This window comes from Schistocerca gregaria, chromosome 5 (assembly GCF_023897955.1).
Source record: "Schistocerca gregaria isolate iqSchGreg1 chromosome 5, iqSchGreg1.2, whole genome shotgun sequence".
NCBI classification, from domain to species: domain Eukaryota; kingdom Metazoa; phylum Arthropoda; class Insecta; order Orthoptera; family Acrididae; genus Schistocerca; species Schistocerca gregaria.
Window position 1 is genome coordinate 274,959,598 of NC_064924.1, and position 13,800 is coordinate 274,973,397.

A 13,800-nucleotide genomic window follows, 5' to 3' on the forward strand; every position below is an offset into this window, starting at 1 on the left:
TAATGGTGTCATTCAGTTCATAAAAATTAAGGTAACAAAAGTATTGTGGTAAAAGATGGAATCCAAAAGTAAATTGATTAACTCTGGAATGCATAATGTGTGTGCTTCTGAACTTCAGCATTAATTATTTAGTAAGTTAGTTGGTTTAAAGGCAATCAAATAACAAATTTAAATGAAGCAAATCTGACGAAAGTTCATAAATTTCGGTACATACTGCACTTGCACACTTGCACTTCGTAGATACTTTGAGAACACACACACACACACACACACACACACACACACACACACACACACACACACACACACACACACACACACACACACACACACACACCCACCCTCATTCCTCACCTCTTTATCAAAAAAAGAATAAGATTGTGGAATAAAATGATTTGCAGTTGTTAGTGATTATTTAATATAAACTTTGTCATAAAAATTACAACACCGTATAAAATGTATAACAAATTCAGTCGTTGCAGTAGTATTTAAATATAATGCTCTTCATAAAAATCTCATGGCATCAGTTACAAGAACATTATTCTGTAAGTTACAAACAATTACCACAACAATTGTACAAAGCACAGTGACAATTACAGAATACTTTCTTCAATTTCTTTTTAAAAACATACATTAAAAAATTACTGATGCAGGTAACCACTGTTCGTGTGTGACAATCTATAACACTTTAAAAAATACTGATGGCACAGAAAAAAATTGACCCAGTGGACTGCATATTTCAGTGCTTGAGAAAGATACAGATATACAAATGTATCAGTTACCATTTCTGTCTGTCATATTGCTTCCAGAGCAAGATGACGTTATGCTTATCTTTTGTACGTCTTATAAATATTTCTTTCTTCTCTCTTATATTTTAAAGTTTTGATTTCAACTGACTTGCAAGTAATACATTTTGCATGTCAATGAGAGACCGTTCAAGAGCCTCTTTAAATTTTTGTGCACTTGTTTCGGGACTCGAATTGAATGCAGATGTGCCAAAAAATATCTCTTTGTCTCTTGGATTATAGCAGCATCCATAACCATCTGGCACCAAAGGAGCATAGCACATAAATGCTTCACAGCGAGCTGCAACCTGCAAAAATGCCATTGCAATAGAATGTGAAGACATCTAGGTGCAAATTAAGAAATAATGAGAATATTTAAAGAAAAAGGTTGGTGAATATTAAAAATAATGTAGCTACCAGCAATATTTTTACAAATTAGTTATTGATCATGTAAGTAAACTAATTTGTTATTAATTAAATGAAAAGAGAGGAAGACAGTAAATCAGGGCTTTCATCACCTGATAAATCTACTAACCTGACTTGTGGATAATTTCATATGGGTACTGCAAATGTAGCCAGAGTCTAGAAACAGTTTTGGTACATCTAATCCATTCTCAATTGCAATCATTTTCAATCCAAGCAGATGACGATCCACACCAAGGCCATTCACTGCCTAATAATGCAAACAGAAATATGAGAAATAATAATAATAATAATAATAATGAATCATATTGCCCTAAACAGTTATGTAAAGTGCAACTCAATTTACAAGGGGCATTTGAAAAGTCCATGCAAAAATAAAAACTACTTACATGTTTGGGGTAAGCCTTTTTTATTTTTTGACATAGTCTCCTTTTAGACTTATAATACAATTTGTCCAATGCTATTCTAATTTGTTGTTCCCTTCTGAATAATAGGAATTGTCCAAGTTTGCAAAAATCTAAATGCAATCACCTTCTCATTTGAATAAAATCTTTGTCCCACCAGCCATTTCTTCAAATTGGGGAACAAATAGTAGTCCGAGGGAGCCAAGTCTGGGGAATAGGGAGGATGTGAAACAAATTGGAATCCTATTTCCATTAATTTTGTGATCACAACTGCTGGTGCACTGTCGTGATGGAAAGGGCACAACTGCTGGTGCACTGTCGTGATGGAAAGGGCTTTTTGTGTTGGACCAATCGCCGACATTTTTGTCGCAGGTCAGTTTTCAAATGGTCCAATAACAATGAATAATATTCACCTGTAACAATTTTACCCTTTTCCAGATAGTTGATGAGAATTATCCCTTGCGAATCCCAAAAGACAGTCACATAACCTTTCCGGATGAAGGAATGGTCTTTACCTTTTTTGGTGCAGATTCTCCCTTGGTAACCCATTGTCTGGATTCTTGTTTGGTCTCACGAGTATAGTAATGTATCCCTGTGTATTCCACAGTGACAAAATGATGCTTAAAGTCCTGCAGATTCTTCCTGAACAGCTGCAAACCATCCTTGCAACACTTCACACGATTCCATTTTTGGTCAAGCTTGAGCAATCTTGAGACCCAGCTTTCAGACAGCTTTCTCATGTCCAAATGTTTATGCAACATATTTCGTAAATGTTCATGCTCACAGCACTAACAATCACACGCACATGAACTCTTCTGTCATCCATCTCCGTATCATGGATTTTATCGAGTCAACCTCCACAGGGCGTTCAGAACATTCAGTATCACTTGTACCCGTATTGCCACACCGAAAATTTTGAAACCACTTATAAACTGTTCTAATCGAAGGTGCAGATTCACCGTAATGTTTATCAAGTTTCTCTTTTGTCTCCTGAGGCGTTTTGCCTTTCATAAAGTAATGTTCAATCACCACACAAAATTCTTTTTCGTCCATTTTTTGACAATCGCTTGACTTCCTGCATTAACACGAATGCCAAACACAAAGAAATAGACCAATATGGCTGAAACTTTGTGTGCATTCTTTCCAAAGTTGCTACAAACTAAACATGGTGCCATCTCTCGGACTTTGCACACACTTTTCAAATGCCCCTCATATTCTGAACACTACACTGAAATAAAGTGCAACAACAACAACAACAACAACAACAACAACAAACAAGTACTGACTAAACTTCCCAGTGATACATTAATTTATCTTCCAAGAAAAAGAGTATTTTGTTAAGATGCATTGTTATCAATTGTTACTTAAACTTGGAGTTTACATACGAATTTAACATGCCCATATACTCTGAAGAAAAACATAAGTTAAGGAACAGAGTCACAACATTCACATTCTGTTTGTTTGACAATCTATTACTCAGCTCTATGCAGTTTGTCATTACTCGCACCATTTTAAAGTTCTCTCAGTGAGACTTATTAATGATCTGCTTCGGGTGTACAGCTGAGTAGTTGTTTCCAATTTATGTATAATATTTCAGTGGCAGACCCACTCGTTTTCTTTGGGTGCTGTGGGTTGGAAAAAAAAAACCATATAAAAACATTTTTCTCAAACCAAAATATATTTTTACAAGAAGGAGAATTTCTTACACTATTTTCTACATGAAACTCCCTGGCAGATTAAAACTGTGTGCTGGACTGCGGCTTGAACTCGGGACCTTTGCCTTTTGCGGGCAAGTGCTCTACCGTCAGAGCTACCTGAGCATGACTCACGACCCGTCCTCATAGCTTCAATTCTGTCAGTGCCTCGTCTCCAACTTTCCAAACTTCGCAGAAGCTATTCTGCAAACCTACATAGTCCAACCAATGTTTGTCAAAAGTTCCTGGGTTTGGCAGGAGACGTGAGATCAATCATTATCATGAAACAGCATTACACCTTTGTCAGTTGTCACCTCTGTTGGTTCTGGATAGCTGCCTGAGTTTTCATAGTGTTTCACAATAACTATCTGAGTTGATGGTTGTCCCAGATTCCATGGAACTGATCACCAAAATCCCCTTACAATCCCAAAACACAATGGCCATGACTATCAGCAGAAGGAGTTTGTTAGAACTTCTTTGCAACTGGTGACCCTGAGGGATGCCACTGTTTGCATGTTTCTTTCATTAACACAATGTTTTGTCTCCCGTAAAAGTAAGTCCAGCAATCCTTCCTTATCTTCTTGACACTTCTGAAGAAACTTGCGAGCACAGACAAGACATTTCTGCTCATGTTCTGCTGTCAGCATAAGCAGTATCCATCGAATGTAACACTTAGGATACCCAAATAAAAGGTCATTTTAGTACACCTATAAATACATTTTGTACCTGCTGTTATCATCATCACCACCACCACCACCACCACCACCACCACCACCACCACCAGTACTACTGTAGTATAAAGTTGTTAGTTATTCACACTGGGGCAGTTACATTAAAGTTATACTTAATTCTATTAATTCCATTTTATTACTATTTATTATGTAAAAACTGTCATTTCTTGAGTAACAATGATGTAAAAACTACAGATTTTTTAAACCATGATGATGTAAGATATGGCCTGAAAGGCCTAATCTGATCAGGTTACATAAACTGATAATATGGGGCTGAGATATTATCACAGTCTATTTACACTCCTGGAAATTGAAATAAGAACACCGTCAATTCATTGTCCCAGGAAGGGGAAACTTTATTGACACATTCCTGGGGTCAGATACATCACATGATCACACTGACAGAACCACAGGCAACAGAGCATGCACAATGTCGGCACTAGTACAGTGTATATCCACCTTTCGCAGCAATGCAGGCTGCTACTCTCCCATGGAGACGATCGTAGAGATGCTGGATCTAGTCCTGTGGAACGGCTTGCCATGTCATTTCCACCTGACGCCTCAGTTGGACCAGTGTTTGTGCTGGACATGCAGACTGCGTGAGACGACGCTTCATCCAGTCCCAAACATGCTCAATGGGGGACAGATCCGGAGATCTTGCTGGCCAGGGTAGTTGACTTACACCTTCTAGAGCACATTGGGTGGCATGGGATACACGCGGACGTGCACTGTCCCGTTGGAACAGCAAGTTCCCTTGCTGGTCTAGGAATGGTAGAACGATGGGTTCGATGACGGTTTGGATGTACCGTGCACTATTCAGTGTCCCCTCGACGATCACCAGAGGTGTACGGCCAGTGTAGGAGATCGCTCCCCACACCATGATGCCGGGTGTTGGCCCTGTGTGCTTCGGTCGTATGCAGTCCTGATTGTGGCGCTCACCTGCACGGCGCCAAACACGCATACGACCATCATTGGCACCAAGGCAGAAGCGACTCTCATCGCTGAAGACGACACGTCTCCATTCGTCCCTCCATTCACGCCTGTCACGACACCACTGGAGGCGGGCTGCACGATGTTGGGGCGTGAGCGGAAGACGGCCTAAAGGTGTGCGGGACCATAGCCCAGCTTCATGGAGACGGTTGCGAATGGTCCTCGCCGATACCTCAGGAGCAACAGTGTCCCAATTTGCTGGGAAGTGACGGTGCAGTCCCCTACGGCACTGCGTAGGATCCTACGGTCTTGGCATGCATCCGTGCGTCGCTGCGGTCCGGTCCCAGGTCGACGGGCACGTGCACCTTTCGCCGACCACTGGCGACAACATCGATGTACTGTGGAGACCTCACGCCCCACGTGTTGAGCAATTCGGCGGCACGTCCACCCGGCCTGCCGCATGCCCACTATACGTCCTCGCTCAAAGTCCGTCAACTGCACATACGGTTCACGTCCACGCTGTCGCGGCATGCTCCCAGTGTTAAAGACTGCGATGGAGCTCCGTATACCACGGCAAACTGGCTGACACTGACGGCGGCGATGCACAAATGCTGCGCAGCTAGCGCCATTCGATGGCCAACACCGCAGTTCCTGGTGTGTCCGCTGTGCCGTGCGTGTGATCATTGCTTGTACAGCCCTCTCGCAGTGTCCGGAGCAAGTATGATGGGTCTGACACACCGGTGTCAATGTGTTCTTTTTTCCATTTCCAGGAGTGTATTTCAAGGAACTGATATTCTTTTTAATACTAACCTGTATTGTGTAATCCTTGTGACTTTTGATGGCTTTCTGCAAAGCTGCTGCCTTCTCTTTATCAGACTTTGACGAGTCTAGCATTGTTTTTGCAAATTCAACAGATTCAATAGAACAAGAGCGAATGGTTTCTGTCCGACCATGAATAAATTTTCTAGTTGATGCAGATTCATAATGGGCACCAGGCTGATTATGAAGCCTAATAAAGGGAAAAAATGCAAAATTTGAAGTATTTCTTATGTTAAATCTGATATTCTTTAAAGAAATAGTCAGAAAAAAAATTGAGGCCAGCACCTTACCACCCACTAATATGTTTTTCTAAATTTTGTTAATTTACAGCTGCCATGAATGATTTTGAGAATTTGTAACATTACTTTTGTCGAGGAAGTAAATGAGTGAGTGAGTGAGTGAGTGAGTGAGTGAGTGAGTGAGTGAGTGAGTGAGTGAGTGAGTGAGGGAGGGAGGGAGGGAGGGAGGGAGGGAGGGAGGGAGGGAGGGAGGAAGTAATGTCCAATTGGCATCAAGGTCATTAGAGATAGAGATTATTCTTCATGTTTCGAGGGGGGAGGTCATAGGGGGGTTAGGTCATAGGGGGTGTAGGGCATAGGGGGGAGGGGGAGGGGGAGGGAAGAGGGGAGGAGGGGGAGGGAAGAGAGGAGGAGGGGGAGGGAAGAGGGGAGGAGGGGGAGGGAAGAGGGGAGGAGGGGAGGGAAGAGGGGAGGAGGGGAGGGAAGAGGGGAGGAGGGGGAGGTAAGATGGGAGGAGGGGGAGGTAAGATGGGAGGAGGGGGAGGGAAGATGGGAGGAGGGAGAGGGAAGAGGGGAGTGAAGAGGGGAGGAGGGGGAGGGCAGAGGGGAGGAGGGGGAGGGCAGAGGGGAGGAGGGGGAGGGCAGAGGGGAGGAGGGGCAGGGAAGAGGGGAGGAGGGGCAGGGAAGAGGGGAGGAGGGGCAGGGAAGAGGGGAGGAGGGTGAGGGAAGAGGGGAGGAGGGGGAGGGAAGAGGGGAGCAGGGGGAGGGAAGAGGGGCAGGGAAGAGGGGAGGAGGGGCAGGGAAGAGGGGAGGAGGGGCAGGGAAGAGGGGAGGAGGGGCAGGGAAGAGGGGAGGAGGGGCAGGGAAGAGGGGAGGAGGGACAGGGAAGAGGGGAGGAGGGGCAGGGAAGAGGGGAGGAGGGGCAGGGAAGAGGGGAGGAGGGGCAGGGAAGAGGGGAGGAGGAGCCGGGAAGAGGGGAGGAGTTGAAATATTCTTGAATATACTGTTGTGCAAGTGATGAGCAAGGCATGCACTTTAACAGATAAATAAACTATTGAATATTTTCATATAAGTCATTTGATTCAATCTGATAAAGTTTTAACACTGAGTTCACTTTATCTATTCTCAGCTTTATAAATTTTAAAGATGAGTGATCCTATTCAAAACTTAAGTGTTCCTCATGCAACTTTTCAGACTTTTCATCGGTCAGGCCTACACCTTCTACATCAGCCAGCCATGTTCTGTCATACTTTTCTCACCCAATTGAGTGTGATTAGTGATTAACTTTTCATTACAGTACATGATATTAACTTGAGTTTTCAAGGACCATCAACAAGAGAATTTCGTAATGCTAAGTAGCACTTCAAGGAGTGCTAAATAATATCTTCCAAATCAATACATAATTAGCCTCTCAATGCTGTCATAGGATACTTACATAAAAAATGTTACTGTATGCTACTTGCAAATACAGGGCAGGTTCAATCAACGAGTCATATTACCTACTATCTTCACTATTAATAAATATAATTCTACGTAAATAAGCAATAGTATGTTACAACAGCCATTATAAGCCTTTTTTGGATGTTTTATGAGGAAAAAACTGGCACACAATGTTTAACGCTGAGCAGTTCTGAAGAAAATACTTTCCAAGTTTTTAAAATAGGTGTATTTGCTTATAAGAAATACCAGGAGAAAAGGTGGTTACCATTTGTAGTCCTATCAGACAAGCTTCACAGACACTCAAGGAAGCGAACTTGACTTACTACTAAGATTCTTTGGTATAGAGTCTGCTATTTACATACTTACAGATTAAATGTTCTGCAAATGAAAGATAATTAGTCATGATAGTAGCATTCCTGTGATTGAATTGTGCATAAGTTCATATTGCTTTAGTTTCACATGTTGGTATTCAGGTTGCTATGGGTTTATTTATTGATTATCAATTTTTTTTATTTGTTGTTCACTGTTGTTTGAGTTGACATATTGTTATATCATCATTTGGAGACAGAGAGTGGAGCTGTGGAGACTAGAAAATTGAGCATCAAGTGGAAAAATCTGAACATTTCAAACACATTCTTCTTTTGTGTTCAGCAGAGGGGTGACAGCAGCAGAATCACAGGCAGAAATGTTGTGCCACATATGGGGCTAATGCAGGTGGGCAGAAAACAGCAAGGGAATGGTTTACACGTTTTCAGGAGGATTGTTCTGACGTTAGTTACTCTCCATATTCAGGAAGACCTTTGGGGTTTGAAGAAGATTGTTTAAACATATTAATTTGCACTGTTCTATGTCAGTGTACTCGAGAACTGGCAAATTTGATGAAATGTGATCGTTTCACGATTTTGAGACTTTTCCATGCAATGAGGAAGGTGCAAAAATTCCTAAAACCACAATAGTCAACAGATGGCGATAAGTGCATCTCTGCTTGCTTGTCTTAAATTGGTCATGAACAGCACCAACCTTTCCTATCCCGTATCATTGTGTTTATACTAACATAAGGAAAAGAAATGAATGGTTGAACTCAAACAAAGCTGCAACTCCCTATACAAAGACATACACAGATCACAAAAGATAATCTTATGCATATGGTGGAACAATGATGGTGTAATGTACTATGAATTGCTTCTTTGAAGTTTTACCATCACTGCTGACATTATTACCAACAACTGAGATGTCCTGCAGATGCAATCCAAGAACAACTAGGAAGTCTGTGTGGTGCTACTCCATTATAACGATGAATAAAGTCTCTGTTATGTGTATCTGTTATGTTTTTTAAAATTCTGGAAAAATTTTATGAACTTACGCACCAATCTAATTTAAGTGAACATTCAAAGTAGGTATTAGCAGGATGATAAAACATGCTCTATACATGATTAACAAGCTTGGATTATAAACTCAATCCTTGCCTATAAAATTTAAGCATGGAATTTAATTATAATTTTGTACAAAAGTAAATTAGTAAGTAATTAACGTATTGCCCTGGAAGAGATTTCTTTGGCCTTGCATTATTTAATCGGGAATTTAATGGGTCCATTTCAGTAAAAGTTTAAACAAAACCTGTCCTTGAAATTAAAAGCAATGTAAAGAAATATTTGTTAGAAGTATGCTACACGGTATGATGAAAATTTCTTTGGAATTATCTGTTATGCAGATAACATAATCAGAAAATTATATGAAATGCTATGAACATGAATATCCTTTCTTATAGTTCTCTAAAGATTATTCTGTCTAACAGCAAAGTGCATGAGCTCTGCAGCTAGTCTGTTGAGCTCACTGATTTGGTCTACAGGTAAAATTTATATTCAAACTTCTGAGCTTGACAAGGACAATTTTAAACTCTAATAGCTAACAGCCTTGGACAACTGATATCCGATGCCATCTATCATTTGCCTTTTCCTGCAGCACTTATAAATTGGAATGACTATTGCTAATGACTTCCTTGAATTCATCATGCTGTGCAGCATGTGGTCATGCTAAAGGAATCCAAATATTCTTAGAGAAACAGTGCCACTTCTTCATTTCCTCTTAATCACTACCTGATTGTCTAGAAGATAAAATAAACCGCTACAACTCAGAGCAACAGGAGCTTCAGGTATTTTTACAAACTAAGAAAAGAACCTAAGTTGGTAGGAGTTACTTTACAGAAAGTTTAATCACTCAGAACAGAAGATAACATGAGGAACAACATACATGAACATTGCAGAATGTTTAAAAATTTAAGGAACTTTGGAGTAAACTAGCAGAGACTAGTTGTTGCACATTTGAGGATTTTAATAGCAATGTTCCACTGGAGACAAAGAAAAATGCAGTAGTTTTGTCCTTTCTTTGCTGTTTAATGTGACAATTGGAGTGCATTTTAATTTCATCTTTTCATTTTGTTTATTTGCCCCAGTTACAAGATTTTTCAGAGTTTATAGTTAAAATTGTATATTTTTACAAGACTGCAACTGTCCGAATTGTTACACATTATACAAGAGACACTAAGACAGTGACCATTTCTTTTTTAAAAAATCCTAATTATCCAAAACAATGTCTTGAATTTGTGACAGTGTAAGCCAATTTTTATGCGGAATGATGTATCTGAACAAAAACCAGGCTTCTGTTACATTCTGTTGAACTAGAAGCACAAATTACTGTATTTCGACACTCTGCTACTATCACTATCATCAATGCAGTTCTTTCAGGGCAATCAGTTAAAAATAGGACTATGTAATCCTTCACTTCACCTTTACTTATTGATTCCTGTGCTTTGCTGCTGTCTTTCTACACCTTCTGTGCTGCATTCTCCGATATTTCCGAGTCATTTTACAAGTTCTGTCTTGTGTGAATGATTTACATAAATTTAACATTTTGAACATTTATTATGCTATTATTAAATACAAAATTCATTGATGGTTAATTTTACTGCTCAATCTGCACCCTAGCTTCGATGAGGACATGTAGGGGATACACTGGAGCCAAGGAATTTTGTACCAAGTTCCATAAACTTTTAACAGTTGTGTGAATGGGAGTTATATCTAGCAACATCATTTAAGGCTTCTGTTTCATGTTAGCAATACATCACTGTTTATTTTAAAGAAAATTCAAACACTCATTACACCATGAATGGCTGCGTTTTGGCAATGTAAAATCACCACTGGAGAAGACCAGCTTTCCCAATTACTCATTTACTGAAACATTTCACTCATTTTTTTCTGAATACCTCTAATAAATTCCTTGCTCCAGCTACTTAAAATCAATTTTTTGGGTAGAAGAGGAAAAAAAAGGAGACTGACGGATTTTAACAACTGATAATTGCTTAAAGTACCAGAGCACTAAGATTTTTACTGCTGGTAATGCCAAGGTGCAAATAATGTGACTAGCTGGTGTTATCGACAGTCACATCACACCTACGTACCAACTACAGTGACTGAGGCATCAGGACAAACTGTTATGGAACCAGGATCTGCTCACCTAAATGAATCATGATGATATCACCTTTATATTAGACCACTTAAATTCTACATACACCTGGAAACAAAATATTGTGTACATTTTTAATAAGACAAAAAAGGGAGTCCTCCTTAGACATAATTTGACTGTCCCACACCAATGGTAGCATTCATTGTAAGTTAAGTATTATAACTCTATCATACCTGTAATATGCTAACTGAATTGCCATCTGTATAAAACTGTCTGGACTAAGCTTTTGAGATTTTATGAAATCCTTCCCAAAGTTTGGAAATTTGAAACAAGCCATCTCAAGATCATTTACTAATCTGAAAATAATGTAAAAGATCAATTTTAAGGCATGAAATAGTACATGTAATTCTGTGAAGTTCACAATGTTAAAAGTACATCTTTTAAATTACAAATTATCTGTAATTAAAAGAAAAAAAGATATCAGAGATCAGCAGAGATATGGAAACGAAGTTAATATCAATGAAATGCATGGTAATTTGAATCAATGTATGAAAATATTCACCTATTCACCAAGATATTAATTTTAAGTAGCACTTTTTTTTTCCTTCTCAATATGCAGTGAAAATGAGCTGTTGCTGGGTGGTGATCCCTGAAGCTGTGGCTATGTCATGCAATGGAAACAATGTGACATCATTTGCTTTTTTGTTCCACTAATGGAAAACTCAATCATGACAGAGCCATTGTAATCAAACATGGAAGGAAACTGATTATGGTTTCCTGCAGGATGCATAACAACAACATTCATGCAGCTTGATTACAGCTACCGCCTCAGAATGTTTGTGCTGCTGATGTCTGACATGGATGTGTAGCTTTGATTTGTTGTTCTTAATTATATTACCTTGGAGTAGTATTAGAATGAGTTTCACTCAGCTTCATGAGCTAAATGAAGCACCAGTTGTGTAAATACACCACTCTCTAGATATTCAGATCACTGATATGGCATTAAATTGCTAGAATTTCTGCCTTACAAGTTGCTTATTGGTTTCGAAAAATTAGTTATTTACTCTGTTAGTATGGTTTAAGAACATCCCCTAGGAAACACAAATCATGATGGCCAGACCAGGGATCAAAGTTTCCCATCACCAATAGCAAGTCCAATATTTGTTAAATTTGTTACACGACTTTGTGGAAATTGTGTCAATGAGAATATGCTATTAACAATTTGTCGCACTTCCTATAGCCTATAGTTTATTGCTGCGAAAATAACTTTATTACCATGAAAACTTTTATGCTTTTAATCATAAATAAAAGCAAAAACAAAAATTCAAACTTTTGTAGATCAAACAGTGATCTGATTATTACATAATGACAATTAACCATTGACACTTAACAATAACATCATTTAACAGTTAATTCTTGATAACTTATTCTTAAGGAAATGGGTACGATTAGAAGCTCAAAAACATAATAATAATAATAATAATAATAATAATAATAATAATAATAATAATGTAATTCAGAAATTAAAATAATGAAATATAAAACTAAAGGAGTAAATATTTTAATAATTAGCATTTGTTTTATTCATTTGCTAATGCTTAATGCCAGAAAATGTTGCGACATTAAAGACAAGGAACAAAAACAGCAAAGGATTTCAATACAAAATCTTGGAGCTCATCTGAAATCATACAATAAAACCTATCCCCTTTGTCAGATACGTTTCAGGACAGTTTTTTTTTTGTATTTCTGAGTTTGCAATAATGAAAAGGAACAAATGTTTTTATGTTACCTGGTATGTGCACATCCTCGAAATGACCTTGGCCAAGTTTCCGCACAAAGTCACAAAGTGGCGGGGTTATTCTTAGCAACACACTGTTTGCGTTCTTGGTGCATTAGTTACAGCAAAACAATGGATACAGACTGTGAGGAAAGAATGAACTTTAAATTCTGTGTTAAGCTCAGGGAAACCATTAGTGAAATATAGACAATGTCTAAGCAAGTATATGCAGATGAGGCACTTTCAAGAAGCCTATTTTTCAACTGCCACAAAAGATTTTGTGAAAGCAGAGATTCAGTGCAAAACAATCCCAGAGTTAGTAACCCATCTACAGCAAATACCTATGCAAACATGGAGCAGGGGGGCAGTTAATGCAAGAGGACCATCAAGTAACTCTGTGTGCGATATCAGAAGAACTTAATTTCAATTGTGATATGTGTCATAACGTTCTATGTGATAATTTAGGGAAATGGAAACTTAATGCAAAACTTGTCCCTCACTTACTAACTAATGAACAGAAAGAGGAAACTTGAAGAATTTCTGCTGAACTACTGGACGCAAGCCACATTTCTGCCAAAGATTAAAAGTTGGTGCTATCAGCATGACCCTCACACGAAACATCAAAGTGCTGAATGGTGGAGTCCAGGACCACCAGCCTCGAAAAAAGTCTAGCAACGACCTTCAAAAACAAAGACAATGTTGATTTTGTTCTTTGACAGTAAAGGATCAATTTACCATGAGCATGTTCCTTTGGGTCAAACAATGAACCAAACTGTTTACACAGAAGTCTTAAAATGTCTGTGACAAGCAATTCAACATCGCCACCCTAATTTGTGTCAGTCTTGGGACTGGTTCTTACTGCATTACAATGCAAGACTAATACTGCTTTCTCTGTTACTGAATACCTGCCCCGACATTCGTTATTGGCATCTCACATCTGCTACATTTGCCATCTCTTCTCTTGTTATTTTTTCCTGTTACTGTGAGCACGAAGGTAACTAGGCAAAGCTTTGTCAAGACATAGCAGACATTCACTGGGATGTGATAAAGGAGCTTAAAAGCATCACAGTTGAAAATTTCCCTGCTTGCTTTCAAG

General features: G+C 39.1%; 1 protein-coding gene across 4 annotated transcripts in view; it reads right to left on the reverse strand.

The window, feature by feature from the left end:
- Positions 1-394: 394 nt before the first annotated feature.
- LOC126272593 (carnitine O-acetyltransferase-like) overlaps positions 395-13,800 on the reverse strand; it is a 98,869-nt gene continuing 85,463 nt past the window's right edge. For all 4 annotated transcript variants that reach the window (XM_049975525.1, XM_049975523.1, XM_049975524.1 and 1 more), the window contains exons 11-14: positions 11,161-11,283; positions 5,778-5,976; positions 1,321-1,458; positions 395-1,093 (exon numbers count right to left, since the gene is read on the reverse strand). In XM_049975525.1, coding sequence (XP_049831482.1) covers positions 875-1,093; positions 1,321-1,458; positions 5,778-5,976; positions 11,161-11,283 — 679 coding nt within the window. In that variant the 3' untranslated portion in view covers positions 395-874. The remainder of the gene's footprint in view (positions 1,094-1,320; positions 1,459-5,777; positions 5,977-11,160; positions 11,284-13,800) is intronic.